This window comes from Rhea pennata, chromosome 13 (genome assembly GCF_028389875.1).
Source record: "Rhea pennata isolate bPtePen1 chromosome 13, bPtePen1.pri, whole genome shotgun sequence".
NCBI classification, from domain to species: Eukaryota; Metazoa; Chordata; class Aves; order Rheiformes; family Rheidae; genus Rhea; species Rhea pennata.
The window spans coordinates 2,259,472-2,275,543 of NC_084675.1; the positions used below are offsets into that span (position 1 = coordinate 2,259,472).

The 16,072-nt window shown below is 58.3% G+C and overlaps 2 protein-coding genes across 2 annotated transcripts; one reads left to right on the forward strand and one right to left on the reverse strand.

Moving 5' to 3' along the window:
• Positions 1-176: 176 nt before the first annotated feature.
• Positions 177-8,376, forward strand: POLR2C (RNA polymerase II subunit C). Its single transcript, XM_062586123.1, has 9 exons — positions 177-312; positions 682-731; positions 1,002-1,070; positions 1,270-1,322; positions 1,449-1,577; positions 2,426-2,477; positions 3,000-3,168; positions 7,042-7,116; positions 7,812-8,376. The coding sequence occupies exons 1-9, from the start codon at positions 227-229 to the stop codon at positions 7,954-7,956; spliced, it is 828 nt and encodes a 275-aa protein (XP_062442107.1). The 5' UTR covers positions 177-226; the 3' UTR covers positions 7,957-8,376.
• A 1,412-nt stretch (positions 8,377-9,788) lies between these two features.
• On the reverse strand, positions 9,789-14,794 carry DOK4 (docking protein 4). Its single transcript, XM_062586840.1, has 9 exons — positions 14,729-14,794; positions 14,406-14,531; positions 13,724-13,987; positions 13,516-13,630; positions 13,289-13,408; positions 12,967-13,156; positions 12,010-12,148; positions 11,613-11,736; positions 9,789-11,468 (listed from the first exon to the last, which is right to left on the reverse strand). The coding sequence occupies exons 1-9, from the start codon at positions 14,792-14,794 to the stop codon at positions 11,344-11,346; spliced, it is 1,269 nt and encodes a 422-aa protein (XP_062442824.1). The 3' UTR covers positions 9,789-11,343.
• Between the last annotated feature and the right edge of the window lie 1,278 nt (positions 14,795-16,072).

Here is a 16,072-nt window from a genome sequence, read left to right on the forward strand (position 1 = left end):
GCGGGGCCGGGGGCGGGGACAGGGGACGCGGCGGCGGAGGCCGCCAGGGGGCGGGGCGGGGACAGGGGGCGGGGCGGGGCGCCCGCCAGGGGGCGGGGCGGGGACAGGGGGCGGGGCCAAGGGTCGCGGCGGCCGCCAGGGGGCGGGGCGGGGACAGGGGGCGGGACCAAGGGTCGCGGCGGCCGCCAGGGGGCGGAGCGGGCGGCGGCGGCGGCGGCGGGCGGCCATGCCGTACGCCAACCAGCCCACGGTGCGCATCACCGAACTCACGGACGAGAACGTGAAGTTCATCATCGAGAACACGGACCTGGCGTGAGCGGCCGGCGGGCGGAGGGCCCCGGCGGCGCTGCGCGGCGCGGCCTTGTCCGCCGGGAAGGGCGGGCCGAGGCGCGGGATGGCGGGGGGAGGGCGGGAGTCGCCGTCGGCCTCCCCGCGCGCGCGCGCGCGGCAGCGCCTCGGCGGCCGAGCGGAGGCCGCGGCGGGCGGGCGGAGGCCGCGGCGGCGCCGGGGGGACGGGCCCGGCCCGGGCGCGGCGCGGGGCGCGCAGGCCGCTGCGGCGGGCGGCGGCGGTGGCGCTCGCCCGTGTGGGCCCGCCGCCGCCGCGGGGGCGGCTCTGTCGGCAGGCTCGGTTCGGAGCTGGCGCTCGGTGTCTGAACGCTGTCCGTGCTCTCTCCCCGTCAGCGTGGCGAATTCTATTCGAAGAGTGTTCATAGCGGAAGTTCCCATTATAGGTATTTGCCTTTACTTATGATTTTGCCTCGTTGTGGCCGCGGTCTGATGCGCTGCTGCTGCAGTCGCCGTGTTGCCGCTTCCCATCTCTTTTATCCTCCAAGCACCTTGCTTAGAGGCCACCTGATGCGTAGCTAGTCCTCACGGCTGAAATCTGTAGAGTGAGTGCTGTTGCAGCCTCCCCGGAGCCTCTGTAATGTTTTGCGCTTTATAAATGCTCTCGTACCTTCTCCACACGGCCCTTTCTCAGTTTGTCTCTGTTCTCTTTACAGCCATCGACTGGGTCCAGATAGATGCCAACTCCTCTGTGCTCCATGATGAGTTCATTGCACACAGACTGGGTGAGTCCCGGGCGACTTAGAGGAGGTCAGTGCAGGGGAAGCTAATATGTACAGTAAGGAACTGGACACGGGCAAAATCTGTCTCTACACTACTAATATCAGTCATGGGACTGCTCTTCCTCTGTTAGTCTTGGTAGGAGGGTCAGTGCTTCCACAGTCTCACTCAGATGAGTCTCTATAACTGCTTTTCCTTCCTCAGGCCTGATCCCACTCACCAGCGATGACATTGTGGATAAGATGCAGTATTCCAGAGTGAGTAGAGTAAAATGTCTTTGGTGCTTTCTGAGTTCAGGGCAGAGGAGTTTATCTAATTTGAACTGTTACTGATTCTGGCGAGGAGAGCATTGGCATCAAGGTTTTGACCTGTGTCTGTCTTAGGACTGCACGTGTGACGAGTTTTGTCCGGAGTGTTCTGTGGAGTTTACCCTTGATGTCCGGTGCAATGAAGACCAGACTCGTCATGTCACATCCCGCGATCTCATCTCCAACAACCCCCGCGTTATACCGGTCAGTGTCACAGTCTCTCTGCCTGTCAGCAGGTCCCCTCTCTACATTTCTGTGGGGGCTGGAGTGGTTCATACATGGGATATGGACCAAATAAGGCCTTTGAGAATATTTCATATTGCCTAAAGAGCCACTAAAGTAGTGAAAGTAAGAAGCAGGAATATCTGAGGAAAGAACAGTGTCTACAAATGCCCTCCTGTTCTCTGCTGTGTTCTCCTTCATTGGCTGTCTGATGGCATTTCTTCTGCAGGCAGTATGGTCTTGTTAAGACCTTATCTTTCCTCTCAAACTCATGGGAGGCTTTAATGTAGCTTATCCATCTTAACCTTACACACTCAGAACTTGTGCACTTGTGTCCTGCTGAAAGGATGCAAAGGAACTTAATGGAGAGTGTTTTAAAATGCTATCGGCTGGAGGAGCCCTGTTCTGAGGCTGCATCCAGAGCTCTCAACAGTCTGGGGGCTGCTTTTGGTAGTGGCTGCCTGGTTATAGCCTACTTCAGCCTTCTGTCTCTTCTTTGCTTCAGTCGTGCTGCTGTGAGCAGTGCGCGTCACCTTCCAGCAGTCTGTGAGTGGCTGGACTGTGTCACACAACCAAGCAGCTGGGCTGGGCCTAGGCAGCAGCTAGGGAGGCCAGCAGGCTGACTGAAGTGCGCTATCGATGGCATAGCTGCAACTGTCTGAATTGTCTTGATTTCCATTAAATAGGGTGGACTGGATTTGTGGCTGAGAATAAATCACTGCAGGCTGGCCCTCTTGCAGCCTCTAATTTTTGTAGGGAGCTGCCATTTGACCTGGGGGGAAAAAAAGTGATCTCACCATTAATGCATCTGCTTTCCTTCTCTTATGCAGGTGACATCTCGGAGCAGAGACAACGACCCCAATGACTACGTGGAACAGGATGGTAAGTATCACACTGGGAATAAACCTTGCAGAAGGGAATGGATTTTCTTTTCAGGCTTTTCAAGCTCTTCCTTCATTTACTAATCAGGTAAGCCTAAGGCAGCTGTAAACCTGGAACTGACATGTAAAGTGAGTAGCTGAGAGACGCCAGCGTCAACAGGGTTAGCATTTGGTCCAGGACTCAGGCTTAACACCACTTACATGTTATTCCCAGGGCTAATGTTTTGTATCAAAGATGTTTTCTCTCTCCCTTTTGAGAGCTCAGGCAAAGATGCAGAGTACTGTGCTGTCTGCTATGGCTTTAGGGTCTGAGCTGTGCCTACGGACAGGTGTGCAACTCCTCTTTTTACTTAGCAGGATGTTTCCTAGTTACACTAGATAAACCCATTCAAAAATCCAAGCAAGCACTGGCTTCTGGTGACATCTCTCTGGGCACTAATAATTACTGCCTTTGCCCTCATGTGATCCTACACACTCGTTTATCCTCTGCGGCCTTCTCAAACTCATTTGTGCTTTTCCTTAGATATCCTCATTGTGAAGCTGCGGAAGGGCCAGGAGCTCAGATTGCGAGCCTATGCCAAGAAGGGCTTTGGCAAGGAGCACGCCAAGTGGAACCCCACGGCTGGCGTAGCCTTTGAGTACGACCCGGACAACGCGTTGAGGCACACGGTGTACCCGAAGCCGGAGGAGTGGTATGTGCTTGACCCTATGGGGCCAGACTGGCTGGGTTTGGGGTGAGATATGTGGTCCTGAGGTGAATCCTGGGGTATCAAGTAAAACAACAGCTGTAGTAATGGCTCAGAACTTAAACCTGACGTTTAGGCTCCTAAACCCAAGCAGGTTTCTGCAGTGGCTGTATTTTTTTTTCATTGCTGTTAGTCCTCTGTGGTAAGTGTGGGTCAGTCTGGAGAGACTTGAAAAGGTTTTCCAGAAGGCACTTACACTTGAGCTCCAGGGATAATTTTGGTCAGTAAATGATCCTGAGCATCCCTTTGCACAGACATCCCCTGTCCCCTCTGCTCCTATATTATGCTACCGAAGCCAGTTACTTTGTTGTAGCTGCGCACAAGGTGGACTGATTTGTGGCCTCCCTTTGTCTCTCCTCGTGCAGTGTCCTTGAAACAGTTACCGCCATTTTATCTCGCTCCCTTTCACATTTTTTCCTGCCACTCCTTCAAGTTTTTCCTTCCCTGCAGAAGTTGTATGCAGTAGAAAGTAAGATTTGAGGAAGGAAAAGAACTCCCCTAGACAGAGGAGGATGCTATGAGAGTGGAGAGAGGAAGGTTAGGTTGCAGGATTAATTTTGAAGCCCAGCCTGGTTGAGGAAGGCCCAGTGTGTGGCTCTAATTTCACCCACAGACCTCCTCACTTGTGGAGCTCATGCTGGGAGTTCCCCTTTGACCCTCTCCTCTGCCTAGCCCCTACCAGAGTGCCTTATCACTCTGCTTCAGTTGTGTGCTGAGTCTCAGCCGAAGGTAGCCTGGTTTTGCTTTCGGGAAGCTGCTACCCTGCTTTGGCCAGGGTGAGGAGTTCAACTAGCAGAATTTTTCCACCAGTAGACATCTGAGCTGCACCTAATAGTCATCCTGTCATGGACTGTGCTGGAGCCAGCAGCAGAGAGAGAAACCAGGTACTTTAGGCAGAGCAAGATCAGAGCAGAAACTAGAGAAGGAAGGGGATATACTGCTGTAGCAGCAGGACAGTAGAGACAGCCTGAGCTCAAGGTCAGCAAGACTTTGGTATAGGAGCAGGATTTGGTGCAAGGACCGTGGGAGTGAGGGCTGAGCAAGCAGGAACAAAGCGTTGAGCGCAGCTGCAGCTGGACAGAAGGCTGAGCAGGAGAAGGGGCTCAGCAGGCTTTCCTCCTACATCAGGCATGTTGCTGTCAGGCCCCGCGTTGCCAAGGTTGACTCTGCAAATGGCTGCAAGCAGTAGCAGACAGGTAGTGGGCTATAGTCCATCCATGGTTATCTGCTCTGATCCCAGGTCCTTGGACCCACTACAGAGCATGGCGTTATGTTGCCCCTTGCTTAAGTCAGCTATCAGTAAATGATCTTCCTGGAGGAGTAAATGGCCTAGAGTTCACACCTCAACCAAACTGCCGGGGTTTTCTGCTGCCGCAGAGATGTTGTGCCAGGTTTGTGCTCTGGAGATCTGAGAAACCTTTGTCATAGAGGGCGGAGTTGCAGGTAAATCTGTAATATGGATAAAACGGGCAGGAATCTGCCTGCAGCAATTTCAGTCCTGTTTTATGGATGGAGGGAGAAAACCACACTTGACTTTGATGGGTTCTGCAGGGCACGGTCACGAGTCTGGTTCAGTCCGTCTGGGTGAGAACAGGAGATGTCAGGCATTCAGTTCCCTCAGCAGTTCATTGGTTGATACTCTGGGATCTGCAGCAGTAACCAGGCTGACTCGTAGTGCAAGAAATTTGGAAATGGGAATGCATTTTCTTAGCATTAACGAGCTTCACGGGAAGCTGGACTTTGAGATGGCCAGCTACAGACTAGGCCATCAACGGCAAAACCCATGTAAAGGGCTGGTTGTGACAAGGTGGTGCAGAGCAGGAGGAGGCTGCTGCTCAGCAGATCTTCAGTTAGGATCCCATCACAAGAATTGATGGGCAGGTAATTCAGGACTCTTTGTCCGCAGGAGTTCTGGGAGAAGAACTCACTAATTTTGAAGTAGCTGAATGATTTGTGGCAGGCAAATTGCATCGAAACTTATTTGATTGTCTTGAGTCATACATGGGATGCTTGAGAAGCAAGAATGTCTCCTTGATCTGGATTTTCAAATCAGGGTTTAAAATAATTTTAGATTTCATTTTGGTACTGAATAAGTCTCTGGTTTGATTGATTGTGGTGCTAGATATTATTTTTTCCAACACTAATGGAGGTAGGTTTTGGAAATACTGCTTTGAGTCATGTAGACACATGCATGTAAGCTCAAGTATCAGGTTTACCTTCTTCTGGACACAGGATGTCACAGTGTGTGCTTTTGGAGCCTTCAGGGTTGCAGAGAACAGCCCCAACTGCATAGCTGAACACATATATGTCAGCGATGAGGAGCTTCCTGGTCTGGGTGGCCCAAGGCAGTTGTTAATGTAGATTATTTTGTTTCATGGTAGACTAGGCTGTGTCCTCACGAACCTGGATATGATAAGCTGGGTATCTGGAAACAATTTTTGAGGAGTCCTTCAGAAAACACAGGTAAAAGCTGGAGAACCCCAAAGAAATGATGATGGCCATTGGAGTTGTCTGTTCCTTGATGATATGTGTTTCTTTCTAATCTATCTTAATCTATCTGAAGACAATACAGAGACAAATCCCTCTGCTATCCAAGGATATTTATGTTTTTGGTTTGGTTTTACATAATAGCTGTTTTCTGGGGTATCTGAGCATCACAAACACAGCCAAAGTCCTGGAGACAACTAGGATACTTGTCATTATGAATGATCAGACTGGTCTGATGTATGACTGAAGAAATTGTTGGCAGAACACTGGAACACAGCTGGATGCTCAAAGCCAGCTGCCTTGGGGGTAGAACAGCGGGTTACTCTGTGCCTTGTTTTCCATTATGGACGGTGTTGCAAGTAAGGTGAAGATCCAGCTCCATTAACACTTTATTTCTCATTTCTCTTGGTAGTTTGTTACGGACAGAGGATTTTTTAGGGAAGTGCAGTTTGATTTAAGACAGTTGATGACAGGGTGCTAGGATCAGCCTCTCTTGACATCACTGGGACAGCCGGCAGGAGGCCTTGATGATCGTGGGGTTTTCTGTGCTTGCTTCTCAGACAATTCAAGGCTTTGGGGTTTTTTGTTTTTTGTTTTTTTTTAACAAGAGTTATGCACTTCCCAACAATCTCTTCTATATGATGACCTATCAGCCAAGAGATGCAACAGGTAGAAAGATACAGCTTGTTGACGCAGCCTAATTCTTTGATATTGCAGTGATTTTGGTAGTGATGTGTACAGGGGAGTGGAAGTGCAGGGCATGAGGAGTGCTGAGCTCACTAGTGCAGTTGATGTCTGAAGTACCAGTGAGCAAGCCCTAAAGCTCCAGGAGAAGGGTTTATTTCTGCTGGCCACAGGCTGATCAGGGCCTTCCCATCTCAACTGTGCTGCAGAGACAGTGCTGGAGTCCTCCAGTGTTTTTTTGGCCAGGCAATCAGTAGCGGAGTCCGTTACTCCATAAACACGGAGTGCAGGCTTTATAAACACCATCTCTGCAGGCATCGTCATCCCTTCCCTGCAAGCGCGTTGTCAGACCCTACCAGTGCAGCTGCACGGAGCTGCAGTACTGCACGCAGAGCAGGCCTGACCTCTTTCTCCGGTGTTGCTGAGAGAGACTGGAAGGTGGCAGGTCCCACCAGGTGCAGGGGCAAGGAGTCATTCCAGCTGTCAGAAATAAGTGCTGTGCTGTACCAACAGCGCGGCAAACCTCACTCTGAGACCTTCCAGGAGGGGAGGCATCCTCCAAACAGTGCCCTGAGTGCCTGGGTGCTCTGGGGCTAAACAGGCTAGTGCGTGGGCTTTGTGCTAACCTTTCCTGCTACTTGATTTCAGGCCCAAGAGCGAATACTCCGAGATCGATGAGGAAGATGCTCAGGCTCCCTATGATCCTAATGGGAAGCCAGAAAGGTAGGAACCTAAATGTGATCCTGTTGCTGGAAAACCAGGTGATACTGCTGGGTACATCTCTTTGGCTTTTGTTGATGTGTGTCAGATACTCTGCACTGAAGTTTACCAACCCATGGAGCTGGTGTTCCTTGAAAAGCAGAGCAGGAGTTGGAGTTAACTGATGAAATGTCCCTGACTGGCAGGTTTTCCCCTCTGGGAAATACTAGACTCTTCTGAAATCATGTTAACAAGCAAGGCAGTGCAGCGCTGGGTGGAGTGTGAGGCTCGGGAAGGAGGTGGCCTGGGATGTCTGCGAAGATGTCACCAGCACCTGCGGTATTTATTCACCCATAAAGGTCTTTCACACCCTGATTGCTGATAGTACCCCGACTCCCATGTTGTTTGCGTTGCCACAGTGCCTGCAGCCAGCGTTAGCTCCCCTGGCGCAGGGCTCTACGCTGGCTTGCACGTTGCGGTGTCTGGATAGAGAAAAGCTCAGAAGGGCTCTTAGCTGGTGTCACAAGTGCTGGTGTGACCTCTGCATGGGTCTGCAGCTGTTGTAGAGGAGCAGTGCTGCCTGCTTGGGAGGTCAGTGATGCTGACCCCTACCCTCCTAGGAGTAGGGTGTGCTGGGCTGGGATGGCATTGCGGGTGCTCTCTGGTTTTGCAGCTCCTCGAAGAGCAGATGGTAACTTTTCCCCAACTTGTAACATCAGGTTTTACTATAACGTGGAATCCTGCGGTTCCCTTCGCCCGGAGACCATCGTTCTGTCTGCGCTGTCCGGCTTGAAGAAGAAACTGAGCGACCTCCAGACCCAGCTGAGCCATGAGATTCAGAGTGACGTCCTAACTATAAACTGAGGTGGCCCCATGGCAGGAGACTCTCCAGGCACAAGTGATGCAGAAGAGTTCCTGCCTCTGCCTGGCAGCAGGCTGGGCAAAGCTGCACCTGCCTGGACTGAGGCTTTTACCTCCTCATCCCCCCCTCTGCCTTTCCTGACCTGGCTCTGCTGTTCGATGACACCTCTTCCCTTGCTTCCCTTCCCAAACTATGCCATCACAACGTGTATAGTAAAGCAGGAAGAGAACTTACGGGTACTGTGAATGCCTTTGTTGGGATGGGGTTTTGTCCCTAAGTGATCCCAGTGTTTTAGCCCAGAGTTTTGGACTCCGGTCACGTGGCATTTGGAACAGGGAAGCGCATACCTTGGTTACACAACCCTATCTTATTTGCATGTCCGTTCCTTACTGTGCTGAATAAAGCCTTACCCCCTGTGTTCAGTGAGCCCTGAAAGCACGTCCGGGGCTGCAGGAAGAGATGTCACATCATTTACATCTCTCCAATAGACATTAACTTAATGAGATCTGCTTTGGAGGGAGCGCTGCTCTCTGCTGCTGATTGCTGCTCTTGACATTATCTCCTAAGGAGACTGAAACCCCCTCCAGTATGTAGCCCTGTCATTTATGGATCCAGCACTATCTTTGAAGCATATGTTTGAAGCTGGGCTGGAAAGTGAGATGCTGCAGAAGGCAGTGCTGCAGGGGAGCCCAGATGGGCCAGGGAGGTTTAGCTGTACTTAAAGATTCCTTTGGAGCAGGCTCCATCCATGCATTATATAATCTTTACGTTAGGAGCTGGGATGTCAGGGACTCTGTCATTACTAAACCTCGGCTGACAGCTTCAAACGTGCCTACGGCCCCCAAGGTACGAGGTGGCTTGTGCACTTGGCTGGAGCTTGGGGCACATACCAAGCCGTTGCCACTGTGGCAGCGGCTGAACGGCTCCCAAAGTTGCTGGGTCGCCCTTTCTCTTCCTCTCCTTCATCAGCTCCCAACAGGATTTAGGATGAGCTTCTCAGTAGCTTTTTTTTTCTTGGCTGCTGCTGGAAAGAACATGATCTAGCTGGAGGGGGAGACGTGTATGCTGCTGCGCTCGTCCCAGCACGGCCAGGGCAAGGGAACAACAGGGTGTGGGGACGTGTCCCGTGCAAGGCCGCTGAAGCAGGGCCTCACTCCCCCACGGCAGCCTGCTGAGCTCCTGGGTGCCATCCTGCCACGGAGACCTGCCTTGTCCCTTGTCCCTGGAGGGAGTGAGGTGAGAGGGGCTGTTCCTTGCTGCGGGGGGAAGGTGGCAACCAGGAGACCAGGCAGCTCTGGGCGCAACCGAAGGGGTCTGCACGGCTGCTCTGGCCTCCGTGGTTCCCTCTTCCCTTGCCTCGAGACCGGCTCCAGCGCTCTGCCAGACAACTCAGGCGGTGATAACCTCGTCGGCGCAATCCTGGAAGAGCCTGGAGCTAGAGGGACTTGAAACGCCTTCTGCTGCCCTTGCGCGTCCCCGAGCTCCCCGGGCGGCGAGCCGTCGGCGTGCTGTTTCACCAACGCGTGTCAACGAGGGGGACAACTCGCTACACCTTCTCCCCTCCCCAGCGCTTTCAAGGCTTCGCCTGAAACGTCCTTGCGGGCGCTGGAGGCAGAACAAAGCTCTCGGCCAAACACGCTGCCTCGTAGCGGTGGGGAACCTCCTCTCCCAATCAGCACTTTTTTTCTCCCGCTCTGGCGTGCGCTATTGTGGCTTGTACTTCCCGAGCGCATTTGGATGGAACAGACAGACAGGAAGGGTGGATAAGGATTGTTTATTCATAGAGCAATTCCTTTAAAAAAAAGATTTTTTTTTTATCTTTTTTGGTAATAAATGTTAAATCCCATCTTTTCCAGACGAGGTGTGTAGCCGGGCCAAGCCAGCAGGTTCCACCTCTCCTCCCCGGGGGAGGACGCGCTACCAGGCAGTGCTGGGGTGCTCACGAACCCGTCTGCACCCAGCAGTAAGGCGAGGGGAGGGGGATTGGGGGGAAGCAGCCCTTCTCTGGCCCAAAACTGCTCCAGCAGATCCCCAGTATCATCCACAAGCTACACAGATCCAAGACATAGTATTTACAGGCCACAGACCACAGGTTCCCACAGCACAACACTCCTTGTCCTAACAGGAAGGACCTGGAGCTTTAAGGGGGAAAAAAAACCAAACCCCACCAACCAACCAACCAACCAACCCAGACCAGAAAGAAAATTCAAAGGAAACACCTTAGTTTGTACTGCAATAAAAAGATAGCCCTTCTAAAGGAGTTCAATAAATAGGAGACCTAGAAAATCAGTTGCTTTTGAGTTCGGTATATTAAACCCGGCTCCCGTGTGCAAGGGAATTTCACCCGTTCTCACTGGTGCCCTCTGGCAGCAGCGGCGAGGCGGAGGGAGTGCGAGAGCGACGGATGGAAACGGGATGCAGCTAAGGAGAAAGACGGCTTTTCCCACCGACGCCTCCTCCGTCTCGCCCGTGGGAGGTCCTGGGGCTGCGGAGGTGGGGGGGAGCAAGGGCTCACAGCCAGCGCCTTGCCTCCACCCCGGGAATTTTTATTTCAGCAAAGCTGCCCCTTTGCTCCCGGCCGGTTCTGCTGGGCAGGTAAATGGGGCGCGTTGTCTTGGGGGGGGGGGCATCGAAGCGAGGAGAAGCTGGCGATGAAGGAGCAAGAGGCGCCGGGGACCGGGTGGTCTCCCCGGGTGCTGGCCGATGAGACGCCTCCCGGCCCCAGCAGCCGCGGCGGTGCCCCCGCTGCACGCGCGAGGCCTCCGTTCAGAAGGGAAAAACCAGTTTCTCCTGAGACGTCTCAGTTCTACAGAGCGCGTAGAAAATTCACCGGTCCGTCCGAGCGCCGTGCAGGGGGGAGCCAGGGCTGTTTTCCCTCGTGGCAGTGCTGCGCCGTGACTGCGGTTGCCTGTCCCGCGAGGTCACCTCCCCGCTCTTTTCCACCTCCCAGCTGGGTCCCCAACACTTAAAAAAAAAAAAATCTCGAGTGTCTCCTCTTCCAAGGTCTCTGCGGTGGCTATGAAGTTGGCATTGGAGTGAGAAGGAAAAGTCTCGTCCTATATAATATGTATGTGCAATATATATTTAAAATCATTTAACATAGAGCTAGTTATCACCACCTTCTGCAAGGTCCAGCCAGGGCGAGAGCCCCCGTTGCCAGCACCTGCTCCCCAAAGGTCTTGGCACGGAGGATGCGTCTACCTGCCGCCGTCTCTGTCTCTGCAGTGAGGGGCTCTTCACCTCTCCATCGAGAGGGGAGGGTTCTCAGATCCTTGACACCCCCAGGAAAAACAAAAAAGGGGGCAGAGGAGCACCCGAGAAGCAACCCTCTGAAGCCGCACGTGTCCTGCGCTCCTTGGCCCCGGCGGCGGGCGCCCCGCACCGCGGGCTCACTGCGACGGTTTGGACTCCCTGCTTTCGGCCTTATCGCTTTTGGAGGGCTTTGGCTTCAATAAGATGAACCTGTTGAGGAGGTCGGTGTCCGAGCTGGCCTGGGCGCCCGAATAAGCCTCCCCTGGGGACGAAGCACAGCTTGGTCTCGCGACGGGACCGACGCCACGTTCCCACGGGTGGCTCAGCCCCACCGCGGGAGGGTCGACGGGTGCCCGCACTGGGCCGGAGGCTGTCGGAGGCGCGCGGGGCGGACGGGGACACTCACCGGCGTAGCTGGAGGACTCGGCGATGTTCTGCGAGCCGGTGATGTGATGCCAGTAGGCGCTGCGGGGCAGCATGGTGGTGGGGGTGCAGGGGTAGGAGTAGTGCTCGGTGCCCTTGTTCAGCAGCTGGAGCAGACGGAGAGGAGATTAGGGGGTGCTGGTGGCCGCCAGCACAGCGGCGCCCCAAAGCACCAGGAATTGCTGCCCGTGGCCTTGGGAGCTGCATTTGCTCCCAGCGAGGGCAGGGAGAGGCTGCAAACGGCCGTCAAGCGGCAACGGCGCGTCGGCACGAGCCGGGAGCACCCCAGGCAGCGCTACGCGGCACGGCGCGGCGCCCGGCTCGCCGTCCCCTCCGTCAGGCCACCCCGAGCGGGCTGGGTCCCTGTGGGCCCCGCTCACCCTGACGTTCTTCTCCATCTCCAGCAGGACCCTCTTGTGCTGCTCGGCGATGGCCAACGTGGCGCTGTGCACGCGCTGGTAGATCTGCTCGCCCTCCTGGGTCTGGAAGGTGTAGAGGCCTTCGCCTGCGTCGCACATGCTGCCGGGCCGGAGCGCAGGGTGTCACGCGGGCTCACCGGCGCCCAGCCGGCACGCACGGGCCCGTCCCGCATCCCCCAAAGCCGGGCCGCGACACGGCCGCTCCTTGCCCCCCCCCCGCCTCCTTGCCGCCCCCCCGGTAATCCCCGCACCCGTCCGGCCGCTCGCGCACGCCATCGAATCTATTTCCAGTCTGCTAAAAATACCAGAGAATCGGAAGCGACGGAAACGCGCGCGCACCAGGGCTCTCCCTGCCGCCCCGCGCCGGCTCGACAGCGCGGCCGCAAACTCGGCACGACGCTCGGCTGCCTGTTTCCCAGGGCGATACCCGGCACCTTATTAACTAGCCCGTGCGAAGCGGCTCTGCCGAGCGCCGGGGCCCGGAGGGGGACAGCGGGGAGGGCCCTTCCCTGAGGGGGAAAAAAAAGAAAAAAAGAAAACCCCCCCGCAAAAAAAACCCTGATCGCTGCCTGGATCCTGCCGAGGCGCCAGCTCAAAGCCCCCGGTGAGCGGGAAACGGGCGGGGGGGGGGGGATGGGGACGGACCACCGCCTCCCTCCCCTTGGCTCCATAAAAGAGCCCAAAGCGATGAGTCAGCGGAAGCCGAGGGCCGGGATGAAAGGGAAGATCATGTTTCCTCCCGTCTGTAGCTAGTAATTAGCAGGAAAGTTCCTAATATAGTCAGGCCCGGTGGAGCCAAACGAGCCTCGCAACGGGCGCGAGCCCGGAGCCCGGCTCCGGGAGGGCTGAGGGCGCGGGTGGCCCCGGCCAGGGCCCGCGCGGGATCCCGACGGCCCGGCCGGCGCGGCGGCGTCTCACCGGCCCGCCTCGAAGGTGAAGCGGGTGGCGTCGCGCCCGTAGCGGCGTAAGGAGCACAGCGGCCAGGACACCAGCTTCACCCGGGGGTTGCGCGTGTCCCAGAGGTAGATGTTCTCGTGGGTGATCTGCAGCTTGCACTCGCCGTAAAGGTCCAGGTTGGGGCAGGGGAGGAGGAACACGTTGAACCGGTCTGGATGGGGGGGGGGGGAAGGGAAGGGAGAGAAAAAATAAATAAACGAATCAAACAAACCAAAGGATAAAACCAGCGGGGCGGTCGCCAGGCCGAGGCGCCGCCGCCGCCGCCGCCGCCGCCGCCGCTCACCCGTCTGCTCGCTCTGCACGCCGGGGGCCAGCAGGTCGGGCTCGCCCAGGCTGATGTCGTTCAGGCGGGCGCCCAGGCACTCGACGGACAGCGTCTTGTACCACTCCTCGGCCTCCAGCTCTGCGAGGGAGCGGGAGCGGCCGCTCAGGCGTGCCCGCGGTCGGCCACGGCGCGGGGCCGCGGCGACGCTCCCCCCCCCCCCCCTCCCTCCCCGGCGCGCCCCTCACCCGAATCGCAGGTGAAAGTCCGGGCCGAGTCGTCGGGGAAAACGATGGCCACGGCCTGCCGCTTGGTCTCCTTCGGCAGCCGCGTGATGCACTTGACGTTGCTGATCTCCGTGACCTGCGGAGGCAGCGGCGGCGATGGCGGGAGAAGGCGGAGGGGGGGCCGGGCCGGGCCGGGCCGGGCGCCGACCGGGGCTGCCTCCCCCCTCACCTTGGGGCAGCCGCGCAGGCACGCCGCCTTCTCGTCCGGGTACTTCTCCAGGCGCTGCGGCCCCTTGCTGGAGGATTTCCTGAAGACGAGCCAGCACCGCCGGTAGATCTGCGGGACGCAGAGCGCGCCGGGGCTGGGCGCTTCCCGCCCGCTCCTGCCCCGCGCAGTCGCCGGGGCGGCGGGACGGACGCCGGCTCCCGAGCCGCCCGCGCCTCGGTTTCCCCATCTCCTGCCCGCCCGCCACCCCCCCCCAGCCCGCTCCCTCTTTGTTCACCCTAATTAGCGCGAAATTACCCGGCATTCCCGCCACTCCTAGCGATGGGGGGGGGGGGACACGGCCTCGGCCCCCCCACCCCACCCCACCCTGCCGCCCGCCGCGGACCCGGAGGCGGAGGGGCGGACGAAGGCCCGCTGGGGGTCCGGCCGGCCCCTTCCCCGCCCAGGGCGGGTCGCTCCCCAGAAAGGCCGGCCGGCAGCTCGGCCTCCCCCCCCCCCAAAACAGGGGGCAGAGCGGGCGGGCGGCGGAGGGCCCAGTGCCCGCAGGATCTGGCCCCACGGAGGGCGGGGTGGGGGGGGGGGTGTCACTCGACGGCTCGGATGTCACCGAGTGGACGGGCCCGCCGGGCAGGGCTGCCAGCGGCACGTGGCGGCGGACGGACGGACACGACCCCCCACCTCCCACCCTCTCCGCCCCGGCGGCGGTAGCGCCCGCAGCACTGGCCGCCCTCTCCTCCTCCTCGCTCCCCATCCCCGGCCAGTCCCGGTGGGGGGGGCCGGGCTCGCTGACGGCCCGGCAGGCTGCTCCCGGCTAGCGGGCGGCACCGGCTTGAGGAAGAGGATGCCGGAAAAAAAAAAACCCTCTCCGAGGCTGTGCTGTGACACAAAGCCGGGGGGGCCGGGGAGGGGGGAGCCGGGGCTCGCTCCTGCAGCCGCCCGGAGAAACCCGGCAAGCCCGCTCCGGCGGCGCATCCGCCCGGCCGCGGCCCCTTCCGACCCGCCGCTTACCCCCAGTTTCCTGCTCTTCATTTTCACGTAGCCTTGCTTGACGATGTCGTTAAAATTTGTAGCCATGGCGGAGCCCGGGCTCCGCTCGCCGCCCCCCCCCCGCCACCGCCGGGGTCTGCTCCCGAGAGGCTCGAGGCTGCCGGCGGCACCCTCGCCCGCGCTGCCTTCGGCCCTGCTCCTCCTCTTCCTCCGTTCACCTGTCCTCGGATGCTCCCAGCGCCCGCCGCCTTATCTCCTCCTCCACCCCAGCTTTGTTCTAGCGGCAGCCCGCATCTCCTCCCTGGCGCTGGTCCCCTTCCTGGCACCGGCTGTAAAATAAAAATGACAGATAGATTCGAGCTAGTGACATCTTTCTCTCTCTCGCTCTCTCTCCCTCCCTCTTTTTCCCCTCCTCCCTTTTCTGGCTGAACCATCTCGGAGAGGCAAGGTGGGCCGGCGGCGGCGGCGGAGTGGAACAGTCCGGCGTTAACCCCTGCCTTCGCGGCGGCGCCGCGGCGAGCGCCCGGCGCCGGGCACCGTGGACACCCGCGCTCCGGGCCGAGCGGGGAAGATCGCCTTCCCCGTGCCCATCCCCATCCCGGGCCACGCACGGCCTCAGCCCAGAGCTGCTGTCTCCGTTCCCCGCCCCGCCAGTCGCCTGTGCCTCCCCCCCTCTCTCAGCAACCCTCCTTCTCCGCGGTCCCAACGTGAACGTCACTTCTGGCAGGAAGGCAACCCCAGGACACGCGCCCTGCTGTCCCCTGGCTGGGAGATGCCAGACCTCACCCCCGGGTCTCCGTCACCTCTCGGACTTCCCTTCCTTCCTCCTAGACTGCTCGCTTTGGCAGCAAAACGGCCGCAGCCACCAATGGCGGCATCAGTAGGGTTCAGTGTTAACGATCTCTTGCCAGGAGCAGGACGAGTCGGAGCCGGGGCTGTTTGCAGAGAGGCTCCCGAACGGAGGCGTCCGCTGGCGATCCCATCGCCAGCCTGCGAAGCCCCCCGGCGCCAGCCGAGATGTTCGGCCCAGCTCCTCCTTGCCGGCCCTCCCCACCGGCGGGCGCCGCTCGCTCCCCACCCCCCCAAACCCTCCACCGAGAGCCCCGCGGCGCCCGCCAAAGCCACCCTGCGACCCCGCGGCCGAGCGAAGGCAGAAGCGGAGCCGGCCGGCCCGGGGGCCTTCTCTGCCCTGCCTCCGCGGGGCTGCTTATCCGCTCGGAAAGACGCTTCGCCGGCCGTTTCCCCAGCCCCAGCCTGGGGAGCGGGCACCCGCAGCCGGGTTAGCGACCGAGCCGCCGGCGCCTTCGGAGGAAACTTCCCAGGTGGAGCGTCGCGCTGCCGGGAAAAGGCTTGGAAGCGCCTTGG